This window comes from Balaenoptera physalus, assembly GCF_965194825.1.
Source record: "Balaenoptera physalus genome assembly, chromosome: X".
NCBI lineage: Eukaryota > Metazoa > Chordata > Mammalia > Artiodactyla > Balaenopteridae > Balaenoptera > Balaenoptera physalus.
The window spans coordinates 35,098,173-35,116,080 of record NC_138903.1 but is presented as its reverse complement, the minus strand read 5'-3'; the positions used below and the strand labels follow the sequence as shown (position 1 = coordinate 35,116,080).

Genomic DNA, 17,908 nt, shown 5'->3' with positions numbered 1-17,908 from the left:
CCCATTTTCCAGGTCTCGGCCTAGCTCTGCAGACTGCCCGAACTGCTTTGATTCTACAACCCCAGTGCACGTTTGCCTTCCACCTCAAATTCTCCCCGGAAATTCTCTTATCTACCCACAACAATCTCTTTTAATTTCCTAAAAGGAAAGCCTGATTGTCAGGTGTGAGATCAATCTACAGAGACCTGCTAAATGTCCTAGGAAACACCCAGAAACAGAACAGGTAATTCGCTCACCCTCTCAGCAAGTCTAAATCAACAGGGCCTCTGATGGAAAACACCTGCAAGTGGCAGGCTTTTCAGTAGCAGGAGTAGCATGGCTGCTTCCAGGCAGGTACTGGGAGGAGGTACCTCTGGAGCTGACAACCAGAATAACTCTCTTCCTCTTGCCCTGGCTTTTTTAAAAAAAAGGTGAGGAATTCCTAGGGGGTAGGGGTCAGTCAATGCTATTAGCTAACTGAACCTGTGGACGTTTGATCATCGTGCTTAGCAAAACCAAAATCAAAGCTGTCCTCAAAACAAAACGATAAATATCCTGCTTAACCGCTCTCACCTCCTTCCTGCTCTCTGCCAGCGATTGGTACAAGGTAGGTTTCTCAGGCTGCCAGGTAAGAGCCAAGAGCCACCTTTCTGTGCTATCGGGGCACAGGGTTCAAGACACTGAAAGATCTATGGGGATTTAGAATACATGTATTTTATATAACAGGATTCCACAGAACTAGGACATGGTGGGAGTTAATCTTCCTGGGGGAGGGAGTCAGTTTGGGGAGGCTAATCTTTATGAGCATCTACTATCACTACACATCTCCACCCCATCCATCCGCCTTGCTTACCTTTTATAGATGAGGTGTCACAGACTCAGGCCTGGAAAATAATTTGTCTGTGAAGTTCAGGTGGGCATTAAATGAGAATATCTAATGAAACTTCCTAGGCAAATTTCAGTTTTCATTCACTTTCTCTCCACAGAGGGAGCCAGGCTGGAGGGTAAAAGGGAAGTGGGAGAGAAGTATCTCTTCCAGGTATTTGAGGTACCCAGGAAAATGTAAAGTAGGATTGTCGGGGGGAGGCTGGGAGTGAGGCCAATTTGTAGGTTATCAGTGAAGTGAAAAAATGCTCCCCTATCTTTCTGGAAACCACTGTAAAGATTCTAGAGATGCACCATAGGATCTGCCTCTAAGCCCTCCCTACAAGGACCTGCTGCATCATTTCTAATAAAAGGCACAGTGTGGTAGGGTGGAAGACAAACATCACCGTTATTGTCGTGACATTTACACCACAGCTACCATTTAACATTACAGTTAACGTTCATCTTGTCCTTACTCTCTGCCATGCGCTGTGCTTTAGATACTTTATCTCATTCAATTCTCCTATCAATCCTAAGGGGCAAGAACTGTTATTCTCTCCATTTTACAGATGAGAAGAACAAGGCTGAGAAAGGTTAAGTAACTTGATCAAGATCGCACAACCAGCAAGCGGCTGAGCCAGAATTTATACTGCAGTCTGACTCCAGACCCTGTGGTCCTGACTTCGAAGCCCTCAACTTTCACAAAAGAAGTAGTTTGGGTGAAATTTTCTTTTAGAAAGAAGGCTTTTATCAAGGTTGATGATTGCTGCCTCTACAAAGGGCCTCCTGAGGCTCTGCTGTGCCAATATCTCACTCCATAAAGCACGTCTTGCCTTCTATACACCGGAGCATCCACTGAGCGCCAGGTCTGCTCAGCACTTCATAAAATGGCAGCATAATGACATATACAGATGCTCAGTGGAGGTGTCCGTGAAGAAACCAGAAGTCACCTTGCTGATGAGAGGCGGAGGAGGCCTCAAACTTTGGGTTCATAAAAAATTCCAGTCGGAACAGATGTTCTCTTAGCTCACACAAGAAGCTGGCTGTACTGAACATCTTATCTCACCACACCAACAGCCAAGTAATAAACCCAGAATGACAAAATGAGCTTCCAGAATATGGCAACAATGCCTTGCAGCAGTTCTGCTACAAATACCAACATTACATGGGTAAAATATAGAAACCATCTCAACATTCTTGTCTTGAAAGGATGGCTATCTTCTGTGAATTATTCAGTAGTTGGCCCAGATCCCATAGAATTTTGAAGACCTTAGAAAACTAGAACTTTGGGATTTCCCTGGTTAAGACTCCAGGGAAGTCCAACGGTTAAGACTCCAAGCTGCCACTGCAGGGGGCACGGGTTCGATCCCTGGTCAGGGAACTAAGATCCCACGTGCTGTGCAGCGTGGCCAGAAAAGAAAACTAGAACTTTACCTTAGTAAGAAAAGAAAATTTACCTGATGGCGGCATAACCACAGGTAAACTCAACAGTAGGGTTTTTTTCTCCCTTTTGTTTCAGCAAGACATAGTTTCTATCTGGCATTTCCCTAAATGTTTAAGAATAGATAGCCCTCACACACAGCTGTATCATGTCTTCATCAGATTCTCTGCAGAGTGGAATACAGAATTGATTTTCCTTTTCTCTACCTAAGTTTCATTTCCCTCATTTCTACTATGTACTAACTTTCAAATTTCTCTTGGCCAGTTTTTTTTTTTCTCTAATTTCTTTGGGAGTCAGGATGTTGAGAGTGAGTTGAAGTTGTTGATTTCTTTTCCCAATGCAGTGAAGTCCCTAAAATCAAGGCCACCCTCCTCGCAGAAGCAGATGCTGTCTGTCAACTCGACTCCCTCTTTCCGCTGAGGACTGGCACCCAGCTGGGAACGATTTCATGTTTCGAAGGCATATTAAGGAGAAGACAGACACCTAGAAGGAAGAAAGGCCACATTCCCTGACATCAGTGTCAGGGTCAACAGGAACCACTTGCTAACCCTTCCTAACTATGCCTTGTAGAGTCTCGCTGAGGCACGGCTTTCTCCTTCAGAAGTGGGCAGCCCAAGTGCCTCTCCCTGGCCAGAAAGAACCACAAAGGAAGATTCCTGACTCTCTCCAAGACTACCATTTCTAACCTATTTGTCATAATTTCACAGAGACAAAAAAGCCCTCCCCAAACATTCACCACTGAGTCCCATCAGGGCCAAGAGGGAGCGACTACCTTCTGGTTCACTTTAGTGGCGGCCACGGTCAGGTTGTGCAGATCCTGGGGATTACAATCGGTGTCGTTCATGCAGCAACTCGGGGGGATGCCGTGCTCCAGAAAGTAGGGGCTGGTGCTCCAGTTGGTGTAGTTCTGCACCCCACAGCAGCTCAGCTGTTAACGGGGAAAGGAAAAGAATTAAGTGTGGCAGATCAAAGGCACTGTGGTCTCTGCACTCAGCGCCTTGCAGCTTTTAAAAGAAAAACATGGGCCCAGGCCCTAAGTCGACAGGCACAGCTTTGGTGAGTCAAGATGAGCTGAAGCTCCACTAACAATTCTACTCACTGGCATACCCACATGAACTCAGCGAACGAAGTGAGTCCTAGACGCCATATTGCGTTGGTTTCCACCTCCCAAAGCCAAGCAGCTGCTCTCTGGCCTGGCTAAGCATCAAAATCACCTGCGTGATTAGGTGCTGCTAAAGAGACAGACGTAGAGATCTACTGAATCAGGACTGTTGATGGGGAGCTGAGGCCAAAATGGTTTTAGAAAGCTCTCCCCAAGATCTGTACTAATACGTACATAAATGGTTTAGGGGGAAAAAAAAGATGCACATGGAGGAAGAGAGAGAGTTGGTGTTGGTAAACTACAGCCCACCAGCTACCTGGTTTTGTAAATCAAGTTTTACTGGGACACAGCTGTGCCTCTGTGTTACCTGTTGTCTAGGGCAGATTTTGTGCTACAAAGGCAGAGTTGAGTAGTTGTGACAGAGACTGCATGGCCTTCAAAGCCTCAAATAGTTACTACTTGACCCTTTACAGCAAAGATGTGCCAACTGCTGACATAGAGGATACTGAAGGAGATGGGGCAAAATATATCATTAATTGGTGAATCAGGGTAAAAGGGGTACAGCTCCTTGTACTATTCCTGCAGTTTTTCTGGGTAACTTTGAGATTCTACCAAAATAAATTACCAAAAACATAAAAATAAAAAAATAAAAAATAAAAATACTGCTTCTGAAGTAAAAACGAAGCAACACAACAATAAAAGATACCCCTCAACCGAAAACCTTTCCAGATGATCCTGACAGGCAGTCAGGCTTCCAGAGCACCTCCAGGCAGGAAACAACTACTTTCCTCATATCCTCTGCGAAGCACCAGGCAGCCTAGGCCATTCACACGCCTGCAGGATCCTCAGTTGCTCTGAGATTGGCTCTCCCAACCCCACTGCACCGCCCAAGCCGGTGAACACAGCTCACCTGAGCTCTCTGCCCAGCCTCAAGACACCCTTTCCAGAAGGCTGGTCTTAGGGAGCCAACTCGAAGTCAGGCTGTCCTACACTCACTGTTCCAAGGCTTCAGGTTTTAAGGGCAAACTAGCTCTCCTTGGGATGCTCACATCCTTACGGATGAAAAGCAAGCCGGAGGGAGTGGTCCTTCTTGCCACTAATCACCTGGATCCCTGGACCCTGAAAAAGTACTGGATGTCCACTGTTGGAAAGGGAACTGGGCCAAGAGGCGGAGAGTGGGGATCAAGAGCAAACACTGCCAGTCTAGCGTCACTGGCAGCCCACAAGTCCAAGGCCCGACCTCGCAGGCCACTGCCAGCCCCATCTCCTTCCTGGCACTTACGCTGCGCTGCACGTGATCCACCGCCCGGCTCCTCTCGTCGTTGCCATTGTAATTCTGCATGGCGTCAGTGTAAGTCCTCAGGAAGGTGTCCTTGATCTAGGGAAGACAAGGAGTGATGTGGTTCTGGTCCACTGCAGCCCAGATGGACACAGATTCGTACCAACTTCCACCCCAAAATAGCCTCTTCTGAAAGTCTCCGAATAAGTGTAGGCCAGGGAGGGGATGCCCTGCTTTCTGAGACAAAAGAGCTCAGAAGATTGGCCAAGGGGTTTGTTAGCTCAGGAGTTTAAAAAAATGTTCCCTTACCCCCAATCCAGAGGAACCCTGCCTAGTTAAATGAGCCACTGAGGTGGCTAGTCAGATTCGGAAAGGGCTGTGATGGTTTTCTAGTTATTTTCTTGGAATTGGTTACTGCCTTTCTTTCTATAACTTTTTCTGCCCTTATTCAGAAGAATGCCAAAGGACAAGCCATTGTGTGTGGGGCGGGCAGGAAGACCGATGTTTTGACCAGAATCAGATCCCTAGTCTACCATACAGGAGTGGGGGCAAAACCAGCTTTCACTTACCTGTCTTTATTGAGATGAAAAAAAGAGGGTAAAGGACATGGACTTTACTTGTTAATAAATGGTTAACAAAACCCTTTCTCCTTCTCTGTGAACACATTTGACCTCGGGTTATCTTTCAAGTTCTGTTTCCCTGGAAACCTGCTGAAGGCGGAGCATCAGGTGTGTTACCAGGCAACCCCGCTTATGGTAAAAAGTGCCCCCTGATTGGTGAAATGACTCTGGCCTGGACTTCAGCAAATGACAGTAATTACCTGGTGGGAAGCTTAGGGCTAAATATGGTGACTCTTCTAACTAGGCGCGTTCCTTGCTGAGATACTGGACGCTATGCCCATCGGACAGTTACAAGAGATAAAGAGACACAATTTACATGGAGCTTCTAAGCCAAGGTGGTTGCCACACCCAGCTGTGTCCTCTCGTTTCATTGCACGTGCATCGTCTCTTAGGCATGGGCAGGCCTACACAGACTAGAGCCTGGACCGCTTTGAGGACTCCCACTGAAGAAACAAGCCCACAGCTGCCCTGCCTGCAAGCTATGTTTCCTTTACTGTATCCTTCTCAGTCGATGCTGCTAGGTTGTGACCTATTCTCATCATGTGTGTTTGACTCTTTAGCCAAACTCAAGACCGCTACTGGTGGCCGAAGAGTGGCACTGCAACCCCCAGCCACCACTTCCCTAAGTGGTTTTTCAGTGAAAAGAGGTTAGGCAGGTGAGGATGTTCAGGTCCTAGGTATCAGGAACCATGAAGAGAAAACCCCTACGTGGAGCCCGGTCCCAGCAGCACATGGGAAGGAAGTAGGCAAGGGCTCAGGTTGGAGCGAGCCAGGCTGGGCCTGGGGTTCACACATGCATCGGGGGCACCTCTAGGCCGTGACTTCATCAGGTTTTACCTCAGCTGAGAATAAGAATGGGGGATCTAACTCTGGATGCAGTGCCCACATGAAATGGTTCTAGAAGTCCGTCTTGGCATCTGAGAAGCCACATCTGGTAAAGGGGAAGAGGGGGCAGAAAGCTCACTGGGAACTTGACTTGGCCAAGCACAAAGGCAGGGCCTGGAAACAGGTGATGCCAGACTTCAAGAGCCACAGTTATCACACTCGACCTCACTGACTTTCCCACCTCCATCTTGCTATTTCTTTCCATTCTAACACACGTGTAGCTGCTTCTATCTTTACTGTTATTTACAGGGAACAATAATGAATTTGGGGAGTGGGGAGTTAAACCAGAACTGTACTGTAGCATATACACTTTCTGACCTATCATCAGTATACACATCTGAAAAGTGATACCACGGCAGCTACAGACAGCATGAGAGCAGCTTGTCCCTGCATTAGCATCTATACGTTGTCCAAATAGAGCAGCCTCAGTGACAGGACATGGAAGGATGGCCACATGTGACAAAGGACAGGTGGGAGTGTCCTTGAAACTAGCAGTTTTGATCGCAAAACCGGATTCAAAATAATTTTCCCCAGCTGTAGAAATCTCAAATTTTACATGTAAATAGAAAACAAAGCGCAGCTTTGTAGGGGTTTTTGATCACGACTGTCTTCTCTCCTTTTCCCACACCACCAAGCGAAGCCACAGGGCTCCTCACCACTGGGGTGTGGATTTTACCCCCGGGCGGCAGGGGGCGCCCCGCAGGGCCTCTGGGGAAGAGACAGGAGAGCACAGGCTGCTTAGGGGAAATGTAGCACTTTGCCTTTGGCCAACGACTTGTTTGGCTTGCCTCTGGCCTCTGAGAAATCTTGATATACGGATATACACTTGTGCCTTGCTGAAGTGGCTACTTTTAAAGTATTTAATCTACATGGAAGGTCACTTTTTTAAAACAAGGAGCAAGGACTTCCCTGGTGGTGCAGTGGTTGAGAATCTGCCTGCCAATGCAGGGGACACGGGTTCAATCCCTGGTCTGGGAAGATCCCACATGCCGCAAAGCCACTAAGCCCATGAGCCGCAACTACTGAGCCTGCACTCTAAAGCCCGTGAACCACAGCTACTGAGCCCACGTGCCACAACTACTGAGGCCCGCACGCCTAGAGCCCATGCTCCGCAACAAGAGAAGCCACCGCAATGAGAAGCCCACGCACCGCAACGAAGAGTAGCCCCCGCTCGCCGCAACTAGAGAGAGCCCGTGCGCAGCAACAAAGACCCAATGCAGCCAAAAATAAATAAATTAATTTTAAAAAAACCCAACAAGGCGGAGAATCCTTTCATGCAACAGCTATATAAAGAAATAGAGTGAGGGTCAACAACTAAGGTTTCAGGTTTGGCGAAATTCCCGCCTGTAGAATTTTCTGGGCATTTCAGCTCATAGTCCATGGCATTTGGAAACTAGCAAATACCACTGGAGATGCCAGCTAGCTTCTCTGCATCCTTTACACATTCCAAGACGTATACTCCAATAAAGATGTTTAAAAAAAAAAATCCTCCTCCCAAAGACCCTTGAACTGAGTTCTCCACTTGGTGTATACTCACCTCGTGACGAAACACAAACCCGGAAATGCCAGCCACGAGTTCAGCCAGGAACACCAGAGACAGAAACATGGCATACTGCAAAGCAAGTGGACAAGGGCACAGTCAGATATGGCGGGGGGAAGAAGAGTGCTTCTTTGGGCTAGGTCCCTTCTTGTCAGGGGGAATTAGACAAGTCGTCATATTCCCTAGAAGGAAAAGTGGAAAAATCCTCTTCTCCAGATGTTCCCATACGAGCCTCCATAGAAGCATGTGTCTGTTTAACATGCGTAAGCATTGGGGGCACACGGGCTGAGGACAGCGCATCCAGGGACCGGCATCATGCCTGTCAGCTCAGCTTTTTACAGCTAAGTATCCACTATTCTTAATGTTAGGCTCCTCGAGGTAGAAAGTACTCTGGAGGGCACAGGACACAGTTCCACCCTGTCTGTGAGTCCTTTAGACCACTTTCCTCACCAGGGTCACCTGGCGTCTGCCAGCTGAGACCACCCCCTCCACCCGCCCATCCCTTGCAGCTCATTCGGGTTTTAAACTGTTCTGATTGCTAGAAAGGCTTCTTCCGCTTGGCCACAGTCTGCCTACTTGTAAATTCCACTTACTGGTGTTGGATCTGCTTTCAGGAGACGCCAGAACCAGACTGACCTCTCTTCTACGCCACGGCCCTTCGTCTGTGTGAATACAGCCATGGAGGGACCTGGCTGCTTCTCTCAGTTCGGGCAACCCCTCCTGTTTCCTTAAGCACATCTCCTATGAACTGGCTTCAAACCCCCTTCCTTTGGAGTTGTATCCCTCGCATTCTGACAGGGCGGCCCAGATGTGCACAGGCCGACGTGATACCCTTCCTCACTAGGGCCTGAATGCGGCACCCGCAGCAGTGGGTCGCTTACCTCTCTTGTTCTGTGGAGTTGATAGCCTTTTGAAAAGCAAATCAGCTCCGCTGCTGACGAACAATGTTCGCAAGCATCTAAAACCCCCAGTGCTTCTTACACATTTCATGCTTCCTGTACTTTCCAAGTCGATTGTGTGTGTGTGTGCGCGTGCGTGCAAGTGCCTAAGTTCAGGGATATTATATGGTACTTCTGAGACATTAAGGGTTTCCATTTTTGTGACTGAAAAGCAGATAAAAGGAAAGAGAATTGATTCCTCTCCTACGAGGCATATGTCTTAGAATCTGCTTCTTCTCATCTCAAAATGAAATACAACGCTCCCGAATGTCGGGAATGGCCCTTGGTGATGCCCTGGAATTTGAGTACACTGCACGTGGCCATACTGCTTACTTGTAAAGTGCACATATGTCTTGTAAAGTATATATGTGTGCATGGGATCATAAATTATTTTTCTCAGCCAGGGGCACATATATTCAAAGGAGGAAATATTGCCTTAAAATGCTGGTTTCGTTCAAAATATTAATAAAAGTCTCTCCGCACACTGAAAGCACAGACACTAAAGTATCAAACACACAGTTATGAATAGAAGGCTCCATGTACACGACTTCTCTCTCTCAACTTGGTACAAAATGCAATTAGAAGCACAATTTACTCCAGGGAGACTCTCACCCCAGGCCTAGACTCCACCAGAAAGTCCTGTGAGAAAGTAACCATCAGCAGGCAGGTGGGAGAAAGAACTTTTGACTCTGTGGTGTAGCTCTTAGGAAAGAGGCCACGGTTCTGGGCCTCCATAAAGTGAAAAGAGTTATTTTCAATTGTTTTGCAATTAATGAGGTTAAATGAGGACTGTAAGATTTTAGATGGACAGCTAATCAAGTGACTTCTGCTCTGTTCAGCTAGATCAGCAGTTTCACGTCCCTGGGAGGCTCTCTGCTTCTGGAAGCTTCCAGAGGAGAGCTGCTGCTCCTCCAGAAGGCCTGCTGGGGAGAGCCTGTATTAAATCCAGGTGGCAGGGTTCGAGTTTTCTCCAAATGAAAATACTGTAGTAGAAATAGTCCTGGCTTTAGAAAGAAACCTATCTGGTTTCCCGTCCCAGCTCTCTGCACATTAGCTGTGTGAACTTGGACAAGGTATTTCACCTCCAAGTCTTTATCACATAACATGAAAACACAACCTGAATTTTATGGCGGTGGTGAGGAATAAATAAAATGGAGTATGCACACAGGACAACATCGAGCGGGTAAAAGGAACTAAATGATAGCTTTTAGAAGACCAAAACCAACACCAAGCCCCCCAAACTTCTCTACTCGCCAAAAGGGTCACTTGCTAGTAAGCTCACAAGTGTCAGGAGAAAATGGCAGCATGGTATGAAACCTTCAGAAGAAGCCAGAGATGACTGTTCCATTGTTGCATGCCCACTTCTGCCTGCTTCAGTCATAGTCTTTGGGCTGGAAGAAACCTTGGTGGGTTAGTCCAATACTGTTCTTTCATAAATGGGGACAAAGGCCCAAAGAGGTTACATCCTTGCCCCTCAAGACTTAAGCCAGTGAGCATCAGGGTCAGTCAGGTCTCCAGGTCTCCTCCCTTCTTGTTTGGACAGATGGATTTTTAGCAGTCTTTGTTTTCCATGCCTCTGGAGTTAATTCTTCCCTTGCTATTCACTGCACTGAAGAAGAGGGTCTCAGCACTAGCTGTGCAATAGCACCCCTGGAGAGCTTTCAGAAAATGTGAAGCCAGATCCTGACCGCCATTGCTTCTGGTTCCATTGGCTGGGGGTTGGCCTCTGGCAGAGGTGTTTTTAAAAAGCTGCCCAGGTGACTCAGGCACAGATCAAAGTTGAAAACTACAACACTAGAACCAAGGAAACACTAGCACCTATAAGAAGTACTAGAAGGTAGACTCACAGTGCTAGTGGAGGTGACAGCAGCAGAAGTGCCTCCATATGGTCTCACTATGGCTTTTCCACCAACCTGGAAGGATTAGCTGTGGCCAGGGTATCAGCTTCCCGTATGGTCTTCAGGACAGAAAATGGCCAAATCAAGCACGACCTCCATCAGGTTGCCAACAAAGAGACTGACCAGTGCCCATTTGGAAGGTGCTTCCTTTGGAGTGAATCACCCTCACACCCGTATCTGTCACTAGATGGTATTATGGGTTACTGCAATCTAGGGCTAAACAAGAAAGGACGGGCCACCCAGCACCGAGGGAATCTCTACTCTCCCCTTTCAGAGAACAAGACGTCTGAAAGAAATCCTTTTAAACAAAATTTTCTTTTGAGGAGAGGCTCTTGCTGCCTTTTATCTGTGAAAGTCTTCCATATAAACTCTTATTAATGAAAAGTATGGGCAAGAGACTAGAGAATTAGGCAACTGGTGTACCAGAAAGTTAAGACTTGCAGCAGCAGCCTTTCAACAGCCTATCCTTACCCTTTGGGAAACATCACTGCTGTGTCTGTCCTATTAGAGTAAAGGTACCCAGCACTGGTCCTTGGCCCCACAGCAACCCTCTGTTGAGTGGGGAAGCTCTGGCTTAGCTCAACTCCCACTGCACGGAGCCAGGCTGTGCAGGCGTAGGGGAGAGCGTGCCCGTGCATCCCAGCACAGCCCAGCTCAAGGACGCAGAAAAGTATTTCTCCACTGGGAACTTGGATGTGAAAGGCTGCTTATGTTCGGGGAGCTGCCTCACCCACCAAGGCTGCACATCACATGCTTGAAAAGATTTCTAAGATAGAATTCAAAACTGGAACAGGGCATCTTGCCACGAGGCTATAAATGCCTTATTAGAACCGCTGGACACTGCTTTGTCATCATCTACCTTGAGGGATCAGGATGGGATTTTTTTTGTGTCAGGCTGTATCTGGGGTTGTTTCTCCCTCTAGGGGATTAAAGGGTGGGTTAGGTAAAAGCCTGGACTAAAATTAGAGTCAATGACTATTAAGGACTCGTCTGTGGCTTCAAGAAGGGCCACTTTGCTTTCACGTGATTTCTATTTTTACAAAACAGAATCAGAAAGCAGTATTATATTGTGACCTACTCACCAGTTTCAGCATCCATGGGCTACCACGGCATGTGGCAAAGCATCCAAACAGGCCAAACACGACAATAGTGGTGCCAGTTCCGATGAGCACATAGGGAGCATTTGTGGAGTTCTCGGCAATAAGGGAAATATAGGTGCCCAGAGTGAGTTTGCCCCAGACTCCAACGGCCAGCAGGATCACGCCAGTGATCTGAAAAGAAGCAGGAGTGAGAAGTGTGAGACTGCTGCTGAGAGAGGTGAGAATCAACACAGAGCAATGTGGCCGGAATCTGAAGACTCCAGTTTCCGGGAGCAAGCAGACACTTGCTGTAGGATACCCTGAAGCAGTGGGAGAGGCCAGAGCCCATGAACTAAAGCCACCACACAGTAAAGACACTTTGATTTTGGACAACTAGATCTGTCCCTTACACAATCCCATATGCAGGTACCATATCAACTGTAAGTCAAGCCAACACTAAATAACTTTAAAAAAAAAACGCTGCTTTGGGCTTTCCTGGTGGTGCAGTGGTTGAGAATCTGCCTGCCAATGCAGGGGACACGGGTTCGAGCCCTGGTCTGGGAAGATCCCACATGCCGCGGAGCAACTAGGCCCGTGAGCCACAACTACTGAGCCTGAGCGTCTGGAGCCTCTGCTCCGCAACAAGAGAGGCCGCGATAGTGAGAGGCCCGCGCACCGCGATGAAGAGTGGCCCCCGCTCGCCGCAACTGGAGAAAGCCCTCACACAGAAACGAAGACCCAACACAGCCAAAAATAAACATAATAAATAAATAATAAATAAAAATTTAAAAAAAAAAAACGCTGCTTAAAAAGTACATCCTAGGGACTTGCCTGGTGGCACAGTGGTTAAGAATCCACCTGCCAATGCAGGGGACACGGGTTTGATCCCTGGTCCGGGAAGATCCCACATGCCGCGGAGCAACTAAGCCCGTGCGCCACAACTACTGAGCCTGCGCTCTAGAGCCTGCGAGCCATAACTACTGAGCCCGTGTGCCACAACTACTGAAGCCCGCACGCCTAGAGCCCGTGCTCCACAACAAGAGAAGCCACCGCAGTGCAAAGCCCGCGCACCGCAACGAAGAGTAGCCCCCGCTCATGGCAACTAGAGAAAGCCCGCGCACAGCAACGAAGACCCAACGCAGCCATAAATAAATAAGTAAGTAAGTAAGTACATCCTAATACAGGTCTGAGAGCCTTCCCGGATCTGGTCTGGGAGCTGCTGCTCAACGCAGAGCTGGGCATGACTCCAGTAAGAATGTCAGCCGCCCTCTTCAATGACGTGTGTATATGGAATATTTTAAGGATATCCTACGTGATGTTTTCAAGAACAAGGTGATCTTCTTTGACTATCATGATGAAAATCTCTACAAAAGCAAAATATTGAAACTGTTTTTGAATCCCTATTGATGTGCTGCCTTATTTACAATATTTTATTCACTATAAAACAACAGAAGAATCTGAATAATGCCTGGAATTAGCTGTACTACGATTTGTCAAGTCGCACTGATCGGCCCGAAGGAAATCCCCAGAGTGTGTCTGAACCACAGAGCCTTGCATCACTTGGGCCCTTACTTCAGGGCATAGACTTGGAGCTGCACGCCATGCCTGACTCTCCATCCCCTGCAGGCCACACACCCCAGGAGCCTTAGCTGCTGAAGCCAGTGGCTGACTTTGTGTCTCTAGCTCCCCAGCCCGTCTCTCCTTCAGTTTACCAACAGCTGAGCAGCTCATTCGAATTGACATCCCTCCAGCTACCACCACTTCTGACATCTTATGAGGCTCGAAAAAGGCTCGGATGTCCAAGGAAGCCCTTCCCCAGTTTCTCCCACCCTATCCCCTGATACCCCACACCAAATGCCTCAGTTCCCTGTGCAGCCTGCCCATTAGAGTGAGGAGGCAAATAAAAAAGAACGAAATAATGCCATTTGCAGCAACATGGATGGACCTAGAGATGATCATACTGAGTGAAGTACGTCAGACAGAGAAAGACAAATATCATATGATATCACTTATATGTGGAATCTAAAGATGATACAAATGAACTTATTTACAAAACAGAAACAGATTGACAGATATAGAAAGCAAACTTATGATACCAAAGGGGAAAATGGGGGATAAATTAGGAGTTTGGGATTAACAGATATATACCACTATATATAAAATAAACAACAAGGACCTACTGTATAACACAGGGAACTATATTCAATTATCTTATAATAACCAAAAATGGAAGAGAATGTAAGAAAATGATTGATTTATTTATATATATGTAAAAAAAAAAAGTGAGGAGGCAAGATGAGAAACTGGTGAAAACCTGTATGACACAAATCAATACCCGCCTCTCCAAGGTTTCCCCTGTCAGTCAACAAACACACTTCCTTAATGTCCATACGTGAACACATACCACTACACGAGGAAGCAAATGGCTGGGCCAATGGAGATGCCTAGGAGCTTCTCTCTGTACACTTCCTTCTGCAGTTTGGAGCCATCAAGCTCCACCATCAGATTGTTTCTCTGTGCAGGAAAAAGAACAGACCCTCCACCTTTCCCCATATCAGCCGAGAGTGGGCTCCACCAGTTTGGGGGATGGGATCAGTGGAAGCAACAAGAGCTTCGTGAAACTCCCCTACCCCCATCCCGATAGCCTCCCTACTTTGTAGAACCATCACCGTGAAAGACAGAATTAAAAGCTTTAAAGTAGAAAAAGGTCGAGGAACTTGTGCTACTTTTACAAGGCAAAGGTGAAGGAATGTGATGCAGTCTTGAGGAGAAAGTGTTTGACACTAATATTTGGGAGAAAGTGGCCCAGTGGAGGTCTACCGCCTTTGAAAAGTCAAAATGGGCATGGCCTTAGTGAGTTTAGGAAAACCAAGAATGCATTTGTTGCCAAGAGCTCCAAGTCCTGTACTGACACCTGGTGGTTGCTAAAGAAAGTACCTTCCTTGAACACCTCTGCCATACTCCTCCAAATGGAAACAAAATGCTTTTCCTCCACTAAAATCAAAATTTAAGAGTCAACTCTCTACTCATTAGGGGTAAGAATGCAGTGAACATTAGGTAGAAAGGACAGCGCTTGAGCTATCTTTTATTACTCAACGCTTAGCACAGTGCCAGGCACAGAGTAAATGCTTAATATTCATTGACAAATACATTTCATTCCTCTGGGTCTTAGACCTCTATTTTATAAAACAGGGTCTTTCACATGCCAAATACTTACAAAACTTCTCCATTAGGTAAATACTGAGAGGTAACTTAACATGAAACCAAAGAGAATCTTTCTCCCCTACTTCCCTCTCTGGCATTAACTGCCTAAAGCTGTAAATATTACAATGTAAGTGTACTGAACAAAACCAAAAAATTTAGTTAAACTACTCATTGTTTAGGCTGAATATGTCTCATCCAGACACCTGCAATTTCATATGATTGCCCCCAAAGATTCAGTAACCTTTCAGACATACACTGAGTAGCTGCATTCTATACTCTACTATTGTCAGTCATTATTGGAACACAATGGCTTTAATGAAAGTGTCTATTACTCACCAAGTATAAGAGTCCGATATTATATTTCTGTCACCAGTAATTTCATGAAGTTCACTTACTACCCTAACAAAGATTATATGCAGTATGTCAAAGTTAACACAAATCCTGCTTTTAAGGCAAACAATATTAACATTTTTATTCCTTTTCTTTCAAAAAATAATTTCTGCAAATGCAGTCATCGCTTTGTGTATAAAACCTCTCCTCATGGAAAGTACAAAGCCTATGATGTCAACTTGTTAGAATGTTCATATAATGTAAATTACACAAATATTCTTTTTTTTTTTTTTTTTTTGCAAAAAGACTATTTTTGCAGACCTCCAAGGGTGCCTCTTAAAGATTGCCAGTGGGTGCAAACAAACACAACACTGTGGGCACCATATTGCTTGGGAAAAAAGCCACCCAATGTTTTGACCTTGACCAACTCAGACATCCTCTAAGGAACTCCTCCTCTGAATGAGGTAGAGACTGGGATAGACCAGCCCCTTCCAGCACCTGTGTGCCACGAATCTAAAAACCAGCCAGAGAGGAAAGTCCTTCTCCAATGTTGCTCTTCTTCTACTCAAACATTCCCGATGGGCCAGCTCTGTGTTTGGAAGCCTGAACTCCACAAAGGCAAGTCCTTCTGCACAGCCCAGACCCACCTCCTTAGCCTCATCTTCCTCACTAGTCTTTGTCAACTCTATGTACTTCCAGGAAAATGGAGTCGTTCTTTGTGTGCTTCCTGTACTTTACTGCTTCTCAACCTTTGCTCGTGATGATCCTCTGACCTAGAACTCTTACCCTTCCTATCACTACCTGTCTACATCCTAAACTCTTAGGGTACCCTGGACGCCCTCCTCCCAGCCTCCTTAAACAGAACTTACTTGGAAATATGCCATCATCATGCTGCACCCCATCCCCCTCCCATGCACGTCCAGGACCGCGAGCCCCTCAAAAGCAGGAGCTCTGGGCTCTGTGTACAGTCAATGCCCAGTACATGTCTGCTGCATGAATGAACCAGCACCTGATTGTAGAGTTAAAGGGGGAGAAGTTTCATGTCAGCCATCCACCTGCTATACCCTCTGGACATCTCTGAGGAAATGGTAGAATGCCCATCTGAGCAGGCATCATAATCTGGGGAAAATAACAGCGCTAAGGAGAAAGAAGAAGAAAATAAACAGACAAGGGAGGAAAAGGTTGGGCCACAGTGCACCCTGAAGTGAGGAAAGCCATATTTCGTGGTGGTACTGGTGGTGGACTTGGGCTGAGTCTTGGAAGAAATTGCCGGGCAGTTGGAGGAAAAAAACTACAAGCAAAGGGCTAAAGAGCCACAAAACACGATAAACAAGTACTTATTCACATTTTTCCTACTATCATAATGCTTCTTACCAAGGATAAGAAACATACAAAGACAAGCCAAAGACAAAAGTCATTGTGGTCTGCAGGATTTTTTTTTCTTGGTTCCTGTTAACACACACAGCAACACTCACCCCTACATGTGCCTTGATGAGCACCCACGGAGTGCAAAGTAAAGGACAGGTTCTCTTGACCTCTCCTGCTCTGGGGTGCGATGAATGAGTGGGTTCAGAGCTCGCCAAAGCAATTCTGCGTCTCAGATCTTCAGAGACCTCAAATTCCGAAATCAAGCAGTGTGTCACCGATTTTGGCTTTCTCATGGAAGTTTTGCTTCCTTCTCAGAAGAACCAATTAGCAAGCAGCCAACAGTGTGGCCAAGGAGGGGACAGATCAGAGCCCGTAGATAAACCACGCAAGTGGCCTGGTGAAGGCCCTGCCACCTTACAGGCTCCCGCCTCAACCACAAGCCAGGAGGGCAGGCCTGCCGCCCACCAGCAGCAGCCAGGCTAAGTCTCTTGGTCGCTTTTAACTCCCAGCATCTCATGGTGGCTTGACATTTTCTTGCAACACAGCTCGAAATATATGGAGAGCAGAGTACCTCTGGCTACTACTAATTTAGGCTTGGTGAGGAGGCTGAAAAAACTAGAATCAGAGCTAGAAAAGGTTTGGTGTGATTGTTCACATTATTTGAAAATTACACTGAAAGAAAACTACAGGTGGGGTTGCCACTGTACCAAGATGTGTCTGAAACGCTCTGGAAGAGACTTACTGAGGTTGACGTTCATCCTGAAGTAGATACAGGAGGAGCAGGTAGCAAAGAGAAATAAGTCCCCTTGCCCCTGCCAGGTCAGCACCACAAATGCTGGGAAGTCTCCCTCCTGTCGTTAACAGCTTCCTGATCCTCGGAGAGGAGCGAGGGATATAACACTTTCGTCCTTCTCACACGCCCAGAGGCGTTTTCTTGTTCCTTTGTTTGTTTATTTATTTATAAAATTTTTATTGAGGTATAGTTGATTTACAATGTTGTGTTAGTTTCAGGTGTACAGCAAAGTGAATCACTTATACATATACATATAGCCACTCTTTTTCAAGATTCTTTTCCCACATAGGCCATTACAGAGTATGAGTAGAGTTCCCTGTGCCATACAGTAGGACCTTATTAAATATCTATTTTCTATATACTAGTGTGTATGTGTCAATCCCCATCTCCCAATTTATATAACTCCCCTACCCCTTACCCTGCCCCCATAACCATAAGTTTGTTTGCTACACCTGTAACTCTATTTCTTTTATAGATAAGTTCATTTGTAGCCTTTTCCTAAAATCTAATTTTATTATTTTTTATACAGCAGGTTCTTATTAGTCATCAGTTTTATACACATCAGTGTATACATGTCAATCCCAATCA

The 17,908-nt window shown here is 46.4% G+C and overlaps 1 protein-coding gene across 2 annotated transcripts in view; it reads right to left on the bottom strand.

Moving 5' to 3' along the window:
- TSPAN7 (tetraspanin 7) overlaps positions 1-17,908 on the bottom strand; it is a 140,445-nt gene that overhangs the window by 13,901 nt on the left and 108,636 nt on the right. For both annotated transcript variants that reach the window (XM_082446655.1, XM_082446656.1), the window contains exons 2-5: positions 11,629-11,817; positions 7,708-7,782; positions 4,669-4,764; positions 3,057-3,212 (exon numbers count right to left, since the gene is read on the bottom strand). In XM_082446655.1, coding sequence (XP_082302781.1) covers positions 3,057-3,212; positions 4,669-4,764; positions 7,708-7,782; positions 11,629-11,817 — 516 coding nt within the window. The remainder of the gene's footprint in view (positions 1-3,056; positions 3,213-4,668; positions 4,765-7,707; positions 7,783-11,628; positions 11,818-17,908) is intronic.